We start from the raw sequence: 14,977 nt of genomic DNA, 5'->3' as shown, positions 1-14,977 counted from the left end.
GACTTGTATAATTTAATTTACTATTTAGATGATGATTATTATTATGATGTAAATTTGTAAAATTTTGCCACGTTACTATTTTGCATAACATTAGGAGAGAAGTTGTTGATTAGGATAAGATTAAATTTGTGTATTTATCTCCCATAATAATAATTCAATTATCACTGCAATTTGGAAACTGAAAATAACGTAATATATCTACAAAAATAAAATTCAATAATTACAGCAAATTTTGAACGAATCATATTAATTAATAAAAACATGACAAAATCAATGTGTTGTTTAATTTGGTATAAAAAATCTTTAATTTATAGATGAGAACAGTGGAGCTCTATCTAATTAATTCCCCGCTAGCTAGAAGACATCACCAGAAGAGTTCAGGAATCAGCCAAGCGACCGCCTTTCACGTTTACCATTCACGTGAGAGGTGAGACCTCTCTCTCTCTATCTCTCTCTCCCCGTCAAATACATAGAAATTCCCTTCCGCGGAACAATAATATTCTCTAATTTATACTCTCTCTCTCGGTGGTTTTTGTTGATCCCAAGCGTCTCGGGTGGTGGCCAGTAGTCTTTCTGTTTTAGTCGCAGACTCTCGCGGCAGTACGATATATAATCAGCCATAAGATTTGGAGATTTTATAGATAGATGTAGCTAGCGCGCATTCGGAAGCACATATTCGGAGGAATTGGAGCTTTTATATTTATATATATAAATAGTTATAGAAGCAAGCAAGCAAGCAATCTGGGGGCAAAACGAAGACGGAGATGGCAAGATTAATGGTTCTGGAAGCAATGTTCAACTCCAGTTGGCTTGCGACGAGTAAGTCTCCATTTATTCCATTCTCCCTTACAACCGTAGGCATAGCTAGCCGCTAGCTGCGTCTGCAACTTTGGATTTCATTTTTTTCAACCAGAAAGAGGAGGAATTAATTAACCTGTGCACATACATCCGTGTATAATGCTGTGTGGATGATAACGCCTGTTTAATCTCTTTCATTCAACAACTCCCAATCTAAAAGAAAAACTAGGGTGCATGAATGCAACATGGAAAAGAAAAGCACACTTTGCATGTTCTTATGTTTTTGTTTTTCGTTCTTGATTTCGGCTCTTTGGTGTTTGTTGCGCGCATAGATATATATATATTTCTCAAAGATTTTTGATTTTTTTTTTTGGCCAACGAAAACCCATTCACCGGCTTAATTGTACTTTTATATCTAGATAGATACGTGAACGAGCTGTATTATGTACTTTTAACTGTAAAAATAAAAAAAAATTAAATATAATTTAGGTTTTAATATTTTATAAAGATGAGACTTTATATAGGGGCAAAATTATTTTTTTATTATGATTTGAGAGGTTGGAGCAAATGCAAATGAAGGGTCACAATTTTCCTTTTTTTTTTCTTTTTTTTTTCCTTTTTAATAATAAATTTAAAATCTTTCAGTACTAGCTAGCTCTAGCTCCCGTCTCATGCTTCATTTGAAGGTCATTGAAGATTTTACTGGAACGCAAGCTATATTTAACTGTTGTAGAAGATGTTTTAAATGCACTAACTGCCATCATTAAATTTACTAATTTCTTCTGTCCAAATGTTACTTAAATTTTGCCCTCAAAGTCCAATCATTGATACTCTCTTCAATTTCTGGAAACTTTGCTGTGTTTGACAAGTGACAAAAGAATAAAAAGAGCCAGCAAATTTCTTAGTATCTTCTTACACTTGTTTGTTTGATACTTCACTTTTGTGTGTGCGTGCCAGTGTAGTTCCTGTCCTATTATATGTAGTTCTTTAAAATAAGATCGAAGAGACCAGTGCCTTCTCAATTTTCTTTTATTCTTCTCTATTCTGATCACTTACATAACAAGTTCAAGAAATAGAACTTTGAGCTTATTTTACATAAAAATCAAGCAAAAATCTAGAATACGTGGAGTTCAATAGATGCCAGGACCCAGACCAGTTCAGTATTTCAGCAAAATGTTCAACATCACTGGCTTTAGTATAGAACACAAACAAAAAATGCAGCTCAATATGATTTTGGGAACGTAGTAGATGTGTGGAAGATGCCCCTCGCCACATGCTTCAGGATATAGGGCTGGCGTACAAATTTGCATCATACAAACACAGATTTGTTCGAAATAAGAAGGTAGCAATTGCAGCCATATTCCAACTAATTAAACGAAATGAAATGAAATGAAATTTCATGTTGAGTTTATGCAATAATTGTTCGTCAATCATATCATAGCCATAAAGTTCAGCTCTGCAGAGATAAAACAGAGAGATTACTAAAGCAAACTGTAAAAAAAGTTCTATGCCTCCTTCTGAGAGATGGTTTCGTGTTCTTTTGTGATCCTCGCAGATTTAAAGACTGTTCAACTTGAAGCAGGATGGCAACAGGCAAGCTTACCCTGCTTATGGGATGATGCTAGCATACTTCTGCAACTGGGGTTCCTCGCAATCTTTTTACTCCACTTTGTGTGGAAAACTGGCGAAGTATTATGCACACACAGAAAAAAGGTAACAGGTGTAGAAAAACACCACATTGGCATAAAATTTGGTCTCACTTACAAAGTCAGCTTGGTTTGCTCCATTTTACTGCTGGGAGCTCATATCATGATGCTGCCAATGCTGCAAAATAGAAGCGAGGCGCATTGCAAATCTATAGCTCCAGTACTTTCATCAGAGATCATTCAAGTTATAATATGGGCAACTACATTGCTTGCACTGTACAAGATTCACCGTAGAAATTTCATCGAGTATCCCTGGCCTCTTAGAACCTGGTGGGTTTGCAGCTTCTTGCTGTCCCTTGGCCGTGCAGCTCTTGACGCCTATTTCATTATCGCAAACCACGGCCACCTTAGACTACATAATTTTGCTAGCTTTATTAGTCTTCTGGCATCAACCTTCCTATTTGGTATTTCAATTCGAGGGAAGACGGGCATTGTCTTACATATTCCAAATGGCATCACAGACCCACTTCTTGATGGCAAATCTGAGAAGCATTCAGAAACCAAAAGGACCTGTCTATATGGAAATGCTACCCTATTTGAGCTCTTTAGCTTCTCTTGGCTGAATCCTTTGTTTGCTGCTGGGTTCAAGAAGCCCCTTGAGCAGGATGAAGTCCCTGATGTTGACATCAGGGATTCTGCCCAGTTTCTATCTTATTCCTTTGATGAAAGCCTAAAACATGTGAAGGACAGAGATGGAACCTCAATCCCATCTATCTACAAAACAATGTTTGTGTTTATCAGGAAGAAGGCAGCAATTAATGCATTTTTTGCAGTGATGAGTGCAGGAGCATCCTATGTTGGCCCATATCTTATTGATGACTTCGTAAATTTCCTGAATGAAAGAAAAACCCAAAGCATAGGTAGTGGCTACCTGATTGCACTAGGCTTTCTGGGTGCCAAAATAGTTGAGACAACGACCCAAAGACAATGGATCTTTGGGGCTCGCCAGCTAGGCCTTCGGCTGAGAGCTGCTCTTACATCTCAAATATACAAAAAGGGCCTCCTTTTATCAAGCCAATCCCGCCAAAGCCGCACCAGTGGAGAGATCATGAACTACATGAGCGTCGATGTTCAAAGAATCACAGATTTCATCTGGTACATGAACACCATCTGGCAGTTGCCTGTACAGATTTCCTTGGCCATCTTCATTTTACACACAGATTTAGGACTTGGGTCACTGGTGGCATTAGCTGCAACTTTGACAGTGATGGCTCTCAACATACCATTGACTAGACTTCAGAAAAGATACCAGTCTAATATCATGGATGCCAAGGATGATAGGATGAAAGCCACTTCTGAAGTTCTCCGGAACATTAAGATTCTCAAACTCCAAACATGGGATAACGAATATCTCCAAAGGCTAGAAAGCCTGAGAAGAACAGAATATAATTGCATATGGAAGTCACTGAGGTTGCAAGCAGTAACAACTTTTATCTTCTGGGCAACACCGACATGTATTTCTGCGGTGACTTTTGGGGCATGCGTTTTGATGGGCATTCCACTCACAGCTGGAAGAGTCTTGTCTGCCTTGGCAACATTCAGAATGTTACAAGACCCTATATTCAGTTTACCTGATTTACTCTCTTCAATTGCACAGAGCAAAGTTTCTGCAGATAGAATAGCTTCGTACCTCCAAGAAGATGAAATTGATTCAAATACTGTTGAATTTTCACCAAGAGATCAAACAGAATTTGATGTTGAAATTAATGGTGGGAGGTTTAGCTGGGATCTGGAATCCAGAAGCCCGACTCTTGATGGAATACAATTCCAAGTAAGGAGGGGAATGAAGGTAGCAGTTTGTGGCACTGTAGGATCAGGGAAATCCAGTTTGCTCTCATGCATTTTAGGAGAGATGACAAAGCTGTCGGGTACAGTGAAAATCAGTGGTAAAAAGGCTTATGTTCCTCAGTCAGCTTGGATACTGTCAGGAAATGTCAGAGAGAATATTCTTTTTGGGAATCCTTATGATAGAGAGAGGTATGAGAGAGCAGTGAAAGCATGCGCTTTGAAAAAGGATTTTGAGCTATTTTCTGCTGGTGACCTAACAGAGATTGGAGAAAGAGGAATAAATATGAGTGGAGGCCAGAAGCAGAGAATACAAATTGCCCGTGCAGTGTATCAGGATGCTGATATATATCTTCTTGATGACCCTTTCAGTGCTGTGGATGCCCAAACTGGCACACAACTCTTTGAGGTTAGTTTCAAGAATCCTAAAAGTTGACAGTTTGAAATACATCCTCACTTCTAAGTAGAAAAGAACAAAAAACTCTCAGAATTTCTCGTTGATTATCTCATATGGAATGAACTTTTGCAACTTTGAGCACTGATTTCTCTATATGCTCTTAACAGGAGTGCTTGATGGGGATTCTCAAGCTGAAAACTATTATTTATGTTACACACCAAGTCGAGTTTCTTCCAGCAGCTGACCTCATTCTGGTATGCAAAAAACAAGAGACCTTCCCAATTGTGTTTTAGTGCCACCAAGAAAGTTTATAACTTCTAGCGTCGTCAGAAGAGAAACATATTTATATTAGAAATTTGTAAATGCTTAAAAAAACTCTGGATGTCAGCAGTAAAGTTCTTGCTGAATAATCCATGAAATGATATAAAATATTTGTAACCTATCTAATATTTCAGGAAACTTCCAATAAACTTACATATTGATCTAAATAAGAACTCTATTTGGTCAAATCATGCAACATATCTTTTATGAAGATAGGAAGTACAACTAAGGAATTCCTTAGAATTATGAATGATTAATTTATAAGAAAAGGTAATCATGCTGTTAATGAAAAACATCTGCAGGTAATGCAAAATGGAAGAATCATGCAAGCTGGGACATTTGAAGAACTTCTGGTACAGAATATAGGATTTGAAGTTCTGGTTGGAGCTCATAGCCAAGCTCTAGATGCTATCCTAACAGTTGAAAGTTCAAGTAAATCATCTCAAAATGAAATACCAGATGATGAAGCCAGTGACAACCTTACATCAAGCTCAGAACTCGCTTATACCAAGCAAGATTCAGAGCTGAACCTGTGTGTAGAAAAAACAGAAAAAGAATCAAGATTAGTGCAGGATGAAGAGAGAGAGAAAGGAAGCATAGGAAAAGAAGTTTATTGGTCTTACTTGACCACTGTGAAGGGCGGTGCATTAGTTCCAATCATTATTCTGGCCCAGTCAACATTCCAAGTATTACAGATCGCCAGTAATTACTGGATGGCATGGGCTTGTCCTACCACAAGTGGTACTGAGCTAATAGCAGGGATGGATTTTATATTACTAGTTTATACACTTCTTGCTGTTGGTGGTTCACTTTGTGTGCTGGTCCGATCCACACTAGTGGCGGTAGTTGGAATTCTGACATCACAAAAGCTCTTTAACAGCATGCTGCGTAGTGTAATACGGGCTCCAATGGCATTTTTTGATTCAACTCCAACTGGAAGAATCTTAAATCGGGTGAGTAACCATTGCTATATCTAATTTATCTCAGACACCCTGTAAAAAGAAATGTTAGCCACAGCAGCATCAACATAGTTCTGCTATGGATTCTGTGTTGTATTCTTAGACTAATAGCATCTGGAAACACATCACCATAGTAATAGAATTAGACAATAGAAACAAAAAATAAAACAGCATATAGAAAGAAACAAAGGGTTTTGTTTTGCTTGCTTTTAAGGTAAAATCAATTCAATTATAAAATAATAGTTCATTCAATTTCACTAGCCAGTCATTTATGATAAATCCCATGCATTTTACTAGATTGGTTTCTTTGTTGGTGTAAAACGTGTATTGAATAGAGGGAAGAAACTGATTCTTGGAGGATAATTTTATTCACTGCATAGTTCTTATTAAACTCAGCTTCAGTTTAATAAGAACTATGCAGTGAATAAAATTATCCTCCAAGAATCAGCTTCTTCCCTCTATTCTATACACGTTTTACACCAACAAATGGTATCAGAGCCCTCATTCTCAAGGGACTTGTGATCCATAGCCAAAGTTAAGAACATCAACCACACACAAATTCCACAAAACACTTGCTTCTCTACATCAGTAGATTCGGAAGTACCATTTACGGCGCTTGCACCACCAGTTTTCTGTGGCGAAAACTACCATGTTTAGCCTGCAAGAATGGAAGCACACCTAGAGGCTAATGATCTATGGAAGGCTGTTGAAGAGGAGTATGTAGTTCCTCCACTACCTAAGAATCCCACGATGGCACAAATGAGGAACCACAAGGAGAGAAAGTCAAAAAAGTCCAAGGCCAAAGCTACTCTTTTTGCTGCAGTTTCATCATTCATCTTTACAAGGATAATGACTTTGAAATCAACTTTTGAGGTATGGAACTTCCTTAAAAGTGAGTATGCTGGGAATGAAAGAATAAAAGGTATGCAGGTCTTAAACTTAATAAAGAAATTTGAAATGCAAAAGATGAAGGAGTCTGAAACTATAAAAGAGTATTCAGACAAACTTTTGAGTATTGCCAACAAGGTCAAGTTGTTAGATTCAAAATTTACTAATTAAAGAATAGTACAAAAGATTTTTGTTACTGTTCTAGAAAATTATGAAGCTTCAATAACCTCCTTGAAAACACAAAGGATCTGCCCAAGATCACCTTGGCAAAAGTTTTGAGTGCCTTACAGGCACAAGAACAAAGAAGACTGATGAGGACAGAAGGCTCTGTGGAAGGGGCTTTTCAAGCAAAGTCAATAAAGAACAATGAGGGAAATCATCCTATTTGCCCTCATTGTAAAAAGACAAATCATCCAAAAAACAAGTGTTAGGGGAGACCAGATGTCAAATGCAATAAATGTGGTCAATTGGGTCATGTGGAGAGAGTATGCAAAAATCAATAACAAAATGAAGCCAAAGGAGCAATGAATAGCCAACTGGAGGAGGACTTATTTTAACTCTATTCAAAATCATATCCATGCCTATGCCCCAAAAAATGCATATGCCCTATAACCATACCTATGCCTCATAACCATAAACCATAAAATGCCCATATGTCTATATCCAAGACATGCCAAAATTAAAAATTAGGTCTCTGCAGCTATTAAGGCAAGGAGAAGTGTTGAAAGAATGCCTGAAGTAGCTACATATAGCCTAAAGATTAGGCTGATCAGTTGCTGAAGAATGGGTCAACAACAACATGTGGCCGAAGACCAAGTATTAAGGAGATAAGATATTATTTTTGAATTTTTGACTTGTTATTAGGAAGTTGATATTTATGCCTTATAATCAACAGATTTTTCAATTTTCACTTTGTTGGTTTAAAACGTGTATAGAATAGAGGGAAGAAGCTGATTCTTGGAGGATAATTTTATTCACTACATAGTTCTTGTTAAATAGAGCTTGAGTTTAACAGAAAATAGAAAAATCTACTTATTACAAGGCATAAATATCAACTTCCTAATAACAAGTCAAAAATTCAAAAATAATATCTTATCTCCTTAGTACTTGGTCTTCAATCACATGTTGTTGTTGACCCATTCTTCAGCAACTAATCAACCTAATCTTTATGCTATATGCAGCTACTTCAAGCATTCTTTCAACACTCCTCCTTGCCTTAATAGTTGCAAAGACCTAATTTTTAATTTTAGCATGTCTTGGATATAGACATATGGGCATTTTATAGTTTATGGTTATGAGGCATAGGTATGGTTATGGGGGCATAGGCATGGATATGATTTTGAATAGAGTTAAAATAACTCCTCCTCCGGTTGGCTATTCATTGCTGCTTTGGCTTCATTTTATTGTTGATTTTTGCATACTCTCTCCACATGACTCAGTTGACCACATTTATTACATTTGACATCTGGTCTCCACTAACACTTGTTCTTTGGATGATTTATCTTTTTACAATGAGGGGAAATAGGATGATTTCCCTCATTGTTCTTCATTGAATTTGCTTGAAAAGCCCCTTCCACAGAGCCTTCTGTCCTTTTCAGTCTTCTTTGTTCTTGTGCCTGCAAGGCACTCAAAACTTCTGCCAAGGTGATCTTGGACAAATCCTATGTGTTTTCCAATGAGGTTATTGAAATTTCATAATTTTCTAGAATAGTAACAAGAATCTTTTGTACTATTCTTGAATCAGTAAACTCTGAACCTAACAACCTGACCTTGTTGGCAATACTCAGAAGTTTGTCTGAATACTCTTTTATAGTTTCAGACTCATTTATCTTTTGCATTTCAAATTCCTTTATTAAGTTTAAGACCTACATACCTTTTATTCTTTCATTCCCAGCATACTCACTTTTAAGGAAGTTCCATACCTCGAAAGTTGATTTCAAAGTCATTATCCTTGTAAAGATGGATGATGAAACTGCAGCAAAAAGAGTAGCTTTGGCCTTGGACTTTTTTGACTTTCTCTCCTTGTGGTTCCTCATTTGTGCCACCATGGGATTCTCAGGTAGTGGAGGAACTACATACTCCTTTTCAACAGCCTCCCATAGATCATTAGCCTCTAGATGTGCTTCCATTCTTGCAGGCCAAACATGGTATTTTTCGCCACAGAAAACTGGTGGTGCAAGGGCCGTAAATGGTACTTCCGAATCCATTGATGTAGAGAAGCAAGTTTTTATGGAATTTGTGTGTGGTTGATGTTCTTAACTTTGGCTATGGATCACAAGTCCCTCGAGAATGAGGGGGTCAACATTCTTGAGATATTTACAAAATCATATAGTAAACAAAAAAATATATATTTCCTGAAAGCTCATATCATGCAATTGTTTTTATTTGCAGGCCTCTACAGACCAAAGTGTGCTAGACTTGGAAATGGCACACAGACTAGGTTGGTGTGCCTTCTCAGTAATTCAGCTTCTGGGGACCATTGCTGTAATGTCACAGGTAGCTTGGGAAGTATTTGTCATATTCATTCCAGTAACTGCAATCTGCATCTGGTACCAAGTAAGATACTTCTTCCATTATCTGCTTTTAGCCCCCAAATAAAAATGCAATCTTTAAAATACAAATAAGAATGATGATATTGGTTTCTTGTATCTATATATTTGAATGCTCAACTTCATCATATGAAAACCATTGTCAACAACATCACAGATATGAAAATAAGTCAATAAAAGAGTAATTTCTTTACATGTTTTAGCACTACAGTTAAATTTTCAACAGATCAATTAACTTCTTGAAATGCTTTGAGGAAAAAAATTCAAGCTTAATTCTGTAAAAGATATAATCAAAGAGTAGAAAAGTTCATTGATTTTACTGTGGTTTTCAGATGCTACCCTTTAAGAACAGCTTTCTAGCTTTTGACATTGCTCTAATATATGCCGTGTGTTAATTGCAGCAATATTACATACCAACTGCAAGAGAACTTGCCCGCTTAGCAGGGATACAACTAGCTCCAGTCCTCCACCATTTTGCTGAATCACTCTCAGGAGCAGCAACAATCCGTGCTTTTGACCAAAAAGACCGCTTCATTGATGCAAATCTAGGCCTCATTGACAACCACTCAAGGCCATGGTTCCATAATGCGACAGCAATAGAATGGCTCTGTTTCAGATTAAACCAGTTATCCAATTTCGTTTTTGCCTTTGCACTGGTTTTGCTCGTAACCCTTCCAGGAGGAATTATCAATCCAAGTATGTATCAGAAATTCTTGAGAATCTATGAACATTTGGGTTAACAATATGGATAGATGTTCTTAGTCAAAGTACCCTAAAATTAAAAGTAAGAGTTCCCAGTATATTTTAGTAATTTTTGTTTCCTGATATTTCTCCATGATGTTACCAACCATAAGGATGCATGCTAGTCATGCACACACTTATATGCATCCAGCTTACACCATTTGAATAGTCTGCTTCATTCCACCTAACTAACATCTTGTTTTCAGAGCAAGAATTGTTGCTTCCATTTAGAAGACCAGTCATTCACAGAGAACTTACTAGAAACTGGATATTCTACAGGCATTGCAGGGTTAGCAGTAACATATGCAATTAATCTCAACGTTCTGCAAACTTCAGTTATATGGAATTTATGCAATGCAGAAAATAAAATGATATCAGTTGAAAGAATTTTTCAGTACTCAAGTATTCCCAGTGAAGCACCTTTGGTGATTGAAGAATGCAGGCCACCAAACAATTGGCCAGAAGTTGGAATGATTTGTTTTAGAAACTTACAGGTAATACTCTTGCAATATTTTAGTTTATCAAACAAGCCTTGAGTTAATTTTGAGTGTATTCCCATGTCAAACATTTTGCCAATTACCTGAGTAATTCTTTCAGATATAAAAGAAGAGTAAAAATTGGAATCTCATTTAGGACTTTACTCGCTCTATTCAATTTCCACTAGATTATAATTTATTGTCTTATAAAAGCCTATTTAATTTGGGGATATTTCCTGACAAATATGCAATTCCTGCATTTTCAGATTCGTTATGCTGAGCATCTTCCATCTGTATTGAAAAACATCACTTGCACATTTCCCGGAAGGAAGAGAGTTGGCGTTGTAGGAAGGACAGGGAGTGGGAAATCAACCCTCATACAGGCCATTTTTCGAATTGTTGAACCAAGAGAGGGAAGCATCATTATTGATGGTGTTGATATTTCCAAGATAGGCCTCCATGACTTGAGATCAAGACTAAGCATTATACCGCAAGACCCAATCATGTTTGAGGGTTCAGTTAGAGGAAACCTTGACCCGTTAAATCAATATTCAGACAATGAAATATGGGAGGTAGCTATTGCATATCTGGATATAGTATCAGTCATTATGCTTATCGGACACAGACACACACACATATATTGGCACCATTTATGGTCAACTATGCTGTTTATGTTCAGATCATCTGTTAAGTTACAAACAATTAGCACTCTGTAACCTCAACTCTTCGTTGCTTATATATGTATGGTGAACAATTTGAATTTTCATCTCTGAAATAACTCTCTAATCTTTCAGGTTCTTGACAAATGTCAACTTGGTGGTCTAGTGCGTGACAAGGAAGAGAAGCTAGATTCTACAGGTCAGTTTCATCACTTTATACTGGGTTTAAGGTTCAAGTGTGAATGTTTTGCCTGTAAAAAACTGCTGAGAACGCCTTGTACTGACAGTAGTTGAAAATGGAGAAAACTGGAGTGTGGGCCAGAGGCAGCTAATCTGCCTAGGAAGGGCTTTGCTAAAGAGAAGCAACATTCTAGTTCTAGACGAAGCAACGGCATCAGTTGACTCGGCAACTGATAGAGTGATGCAGAATATTATTGGCCAAGAGTTCAAAGACCGAACAATCGTCACAATAGCTCACAGAATCCACACTATTATTGACAGTGATCTTGTATTAGTCCTTCATGAAGGTACTAAAACTATCTCATACTTGCATGCAACAACATATGTAGCTTTTATCTCAGTATGTAGAGATGGGTATATGAATTCTGGTTTGCCTGTCTTCTTATCAATGGCCTTATCATCTTCTATAAAACCCTTATAACACATATCGTACCTAAGTGTCCGCTACCAAATTTTATTTGGTTTTCCTCTTCTAAAACTAATTGTATAAGAAATCACTAATGGTAGAGGATGACCCATGCAAACTAAATTCAACTCCTCTGTGAGCAGGAAGAATAGCAGAGTTCGACACACCAGTGAAGCTACTGGAACGAGAAGATTCTTTCTTCTCAAGAGTGATAAAGGAGTACTCAACGAGATCGCAAAGTTTCAACAACTTAGCAAAGTCACATAACTGAAACAGCTTCCCAGTCATCCCATGGAAACTGCACTACCAATGATCCCTCGGCTGCAGCAAGCGAAACCAATCAATCTATATACAGAGAGAGGATCCACATACAAGCAAAAGCCTATAAATCATTGTTCTACTGATTTAGCATCTCCAAGGCTTCCACGCTGATGACAATGAGATTTTGTTGGAGGCTTTATGCAACTTATGTGGCGATGAGCCAAGAACAGAATCTGTTTTGCTAGAGAGTTGAGATGTGCAGGCCAATTGTTTGACTTTAATACTAGCAGATCTTTCTATAGCAATAACAGAAATATCTGTTCAGAAAGCAGATTTCCTTTGTAATGTTGTCCAGATTCAGAAAGATCAAAATTTCAACCAGGATATGGAATTTTCGAAATTTTTCTTAGTAATATATTCTCATGAGTTAAAAGTTAATCAAAATAAATTTATTTAATAATTTGATAGACTTTCAGAAGAAATTAAAATAATTAGGGTTTGTGATGGAGAAGTAAAAATCTTGCGGGAGTGTTCCCCATTTTTATCTATAAAGCTAAGCTCGTTTTCTGTAGCGCCGGAGATTACCTGCTCCCGGGAATCGGACGATTGAGAAATGGCTGCGATCGGAGCGCCCGGTGTCGTATTTCATGCCGTCCGATTGGAGGCCACTGGCTCCGGCAACGGTGCTCCTCCTCCTCCACGGAATCCCAGCCCAGCCGCGACGCCTCTTCTCTCCGTTTCCAGGCCCTCTTGGATAGTCAGAACGGAGGTATTTTACTTCATTCCGCAGTTTTCTTGACGCTGTTTGGTTACTGAGAAAACGAAGCAAAGAATGTGAAAAGAAGGAAAGTGAACTGCAATCAAGGTTCTTCAATTTTGTGAAAACAACTAGCCTGCTATTTCTTCTTAGAACCGATAGCGAATTTGACGACACAGATTATTCTATAGCGTTCTCGATCAATTTCCAATGATAATTGTTTCTGAACCACCAAATCGTACCTTTTTCCTGGCTCCTTTTATGAACATGCTGAAATGGTTTTCTAGCCAACAAGAACAACTTTTTCCCCCTTTCTAGAATAAACATACTGTTTCTGTTTATCTTTACACATGTATATAGACACACGAAAAAAGTATACCTTTCATGAATAGAAGACTCTTGAGGAATTTTGAGTGACTCCAGGAAGGAGTAATCGGAGAAGAACTTGCCAAAAAGGGGGGAAAAAACATAGACTTGACTTGGGTTGGGATCGAAAGATCCTTTTTTTCTTTTACTTTTTCTGTGTCTTCTTCAATTTTGGAGAATCTTTTGTTGTGAATTGATAATTACTAGAGCAAAGGGAGCTTCTTCCAAATTGATTTGGTTTTCTCGAATGATGTTTTCAATCTGGAGCAAATGTTTCATTGGCATCTTCTCCTTGTTGCAGTCAAATGTTAGAAAAGAAAGAAAGAAGAGGCCGGATCCACCTTGTGTAGTATGCTCAGGCACCGGAAGAGTTGATTGCCACCATTGTTGTGGAAGAGGTTTCTCTCTCTCTCTCACTCCTCCCCACTTGAGATTTATCCTCAAAACACATCAACTCCCTTGCAACTTAGCCTACACTTGGAAATTTGATCTCTCTCGTCCCCAAATTTAATTTATTTACATAAAATTCGAGAACTTTATTGTTGGTGTTGATGGTTTTACTAGCTAACTCACGTAGTTGAGTGACGAAAGACTAGCTAAGGTAGTTGAGTGACGAATTGTTTCATTTTCCAATTCCCAAATATATACATATTCTCCATCATGTGGTACTACTGTCTTACGTTTTAAGATCTTAGGTAGGACGAATTGTATCCATCTGGAAATGCTTCCAAAAGGGGAATGGCCAAAATGGTAAGGTGCCAAGCCCTGTGATAGAGAGCCATTTAACAAGTGATTTTTAAAACAATTTCATCAGACAGACCAACTGCTTCAACCATATTTGCAGGTGCAGGACCTGTGGGGGTAGTGGCCTCAGCTATTGTTCTCGTTGTCTTGGGACGGGAGAGTACAGATACATAATGGGCTTCCATTTCATGAAGAGAGAAACAAATGAAGATCCAGATCAGCTAAAGAACGGCTCTTGATCAAGAAAGAAAATTATAACAACGTGAAAATATTGTTTTTGTGGGGAGGATGCGAGATGGAACTTAGACGACAAGTACCAGCCAGGGTCATGAAATGAGATTTCATTTTGTGCTCGTGTTTTCGTACTAATATTTTAATGGTGATCCAAATATCTAGTGTCAGATTTGCTACATAAATAGAAATCTGACTTTCTTAAATCTGCAGCCATGGTTGCTCGCCTGCACTGGCTTTTTCAATGTTTGGCTAAATCCTTTAAACAGATTAGAACACGCCTACAAACAAATCCAACGTTTTGAACCATCAAGCACAGTTAACTTGACATTCTAGGATAATCTTCACATTTCCAGTTCACAATGAGGGGTTCGAACAAATTTCCATATTTTGCAACAAAGATGCATTGGGTAGCAAATACTACCAATCAGCTGCAAAGCAAACAGGGGAAGACCAAACTTTTTAACATAATCTAACTGAGTTGATAGAATATGTTTTTAATTTATTTTTGTCAAACAAGCCTACTACTGTTGTATCCACCTTCAGATTACTTCCTGATTTTTCAGCTAAAGAAAAAAAGAGGCACAATGACCCGAAAAACAACAGCAGCATCTAAACCTGCATAAGTGAATCTTTGGAGGGGGTTGAAGACAGTATCAAACTGTATAGATTTAAGCCCATGTAAAGTATCCT

At 37.5% G+C, this 14,977-nt stretch overlaps 2 protein-coding genes and 1 long non-coding RNA gene across 6 annotated transcripts; 2 read left to right on the top strand and 1 right to left on the bottom strand.

Moving 5' to 3' along the window:
• The first annotated feature begins 369 nt into the window (after positions 1–369).
• LOC127802763 (putative ABC transporter C family member 15) lies at positions 370–12,586 on the top strand. The gene is made up of 11 exons (XM_052338774.1): positions 370–819; positions 2,354–4,698; positions 4,854–4,940; positions 5,310–5,960; positions 9,246–9,410; positions 9,805–10,099; positions 10,424–10,638; positions 10,887–11,192; positions 11,415–11,478; positions 11,567–11,806; positions 12,069–12,586. The coding sequence occupies exons 1-11, from the start codon at positions 765–767 to the stop codon at positions 12,194–12,196; spliced, it is 4,551 nt and encodes a 1,516-aa protein (XP_052194734.1). The 5' UTR covers positions 370–764; the 3' UTR covers positions 12,197–12,586.
• Positions 5,165–13,957, bottom strand: LOC127802768 (uncharacterized). 3 transcript variants are annotated; one of them, XR_008023342.1, is made up of 4 exons: positions 13,651–13,957; positions 12,772–12,998; positions 5,631–5,999; positions 5,165–5,537 (listed from the first exon to the last, which is right to left on the bottom strand). It is a non-coding gene; the product is annotated as an uncharacterized LOC127802768 (long non-coding RNA). The 3 variants fall into 3 exon arrangements; XR_008023341.1 differs by lacking the exon at positions 13,651–13,957 and adding an exon at positions 13,186–13,614; XR_008023343.1 differs by lacking the exon at positions 13,651–13,957 and adding an exon at positions 13,323–13,614.
• Positions 12,800–14,513, top strand: LOC127802766 (uncharacterized). Of its 2 annotated transcripts, XM_052338777.1 has the most exons (4): positions 12,800–12,955; positions 13,611–13,707; positions 14,005–14,059; positions 14,154–14,513. In XM_052338777.1, the coding sequence occupies exons 1-4, from the start codon at positions 12,800–12,802 to the stop codon at positions 14,290–14,292; spliced, it is 447 nt and encodes a 148-aa protein (XP_052194737.1). In that variant the 3' UTR covers positions 14,293–14,513. The 2 variants fall into 2 exon arrangements, with proteins under 2 accessions (XP_052194737.1, XP_052194738.1); XM_052338778.1 differs by lacking the exon at positions 14,005–14,059 and having other exon boundaries at positions 14,154–14,286.
• The last annotated feature ends 464 nt before the right edge of the window (positions 14,514–14,977 follow it).

The sequence above is a fragment of the Diospyros lotus genome, chromosome 5, assembly GCF_014633365.1.
Source record: "Diospyros lotus cultivar Yz01 chromosome 5, ASM1463336v1, whole genome shotgun sequence".
NCBI classification, from domain to species: Eukaryota; Viridiplantae; Streptophyta; class Magnoliopsida; order Ericales; family Ebenaceae; genus Diospyros; species Diospyros lotus.
The sequence above is the reverse complement of the archived record's forward strand: the minus strand, read 5'-3'. Positions and strand labels throughout refer to the sequence as shown.

Coding starts and splice junctions, on each gene's coding strand:
- LOC127802763 (XM_052338774.1), top strand. CDS start 765: ATGGCAAGATTAATGGTTCTGGAAGCAATGTTCAACTCCAGTTGGCTT. Junction 9,411..9,804: donor CAATCTGCATCTGGTACCAA/GTAAGATACTTC, acceptor TGTTAATTGCAG/CAATATTACATACCAACTGC. Junction 10,100..10,423: donor AGGAGGAATTATCAATCCAA/GTATGTATCAGA, acceptor GATATTCTACAG/GCATTGCAGGGTTAGCAGTA.
- LOC127802766 (XM_052338777.1), top strand. CDS start 12,800: ATGGCTGCGATCGGAGCGCCCGGTGTCGTATTTCATGCCGTCCGATTG. Junction 12,956..13,610: donor CTTGGATAGTCAGAACGGAG/GTATTTTACTTC, acceptor TCCTTGTTGCAG/TCAAATGTTAGAAAAGAAAG. Junction 14,060..14,153: donor AAAGGGGAATGGCCAAAATG/GTAAGGTGCCAA, acceptor CCATATTTGCAG/GTGCAGGACCTGTGGGGGTA.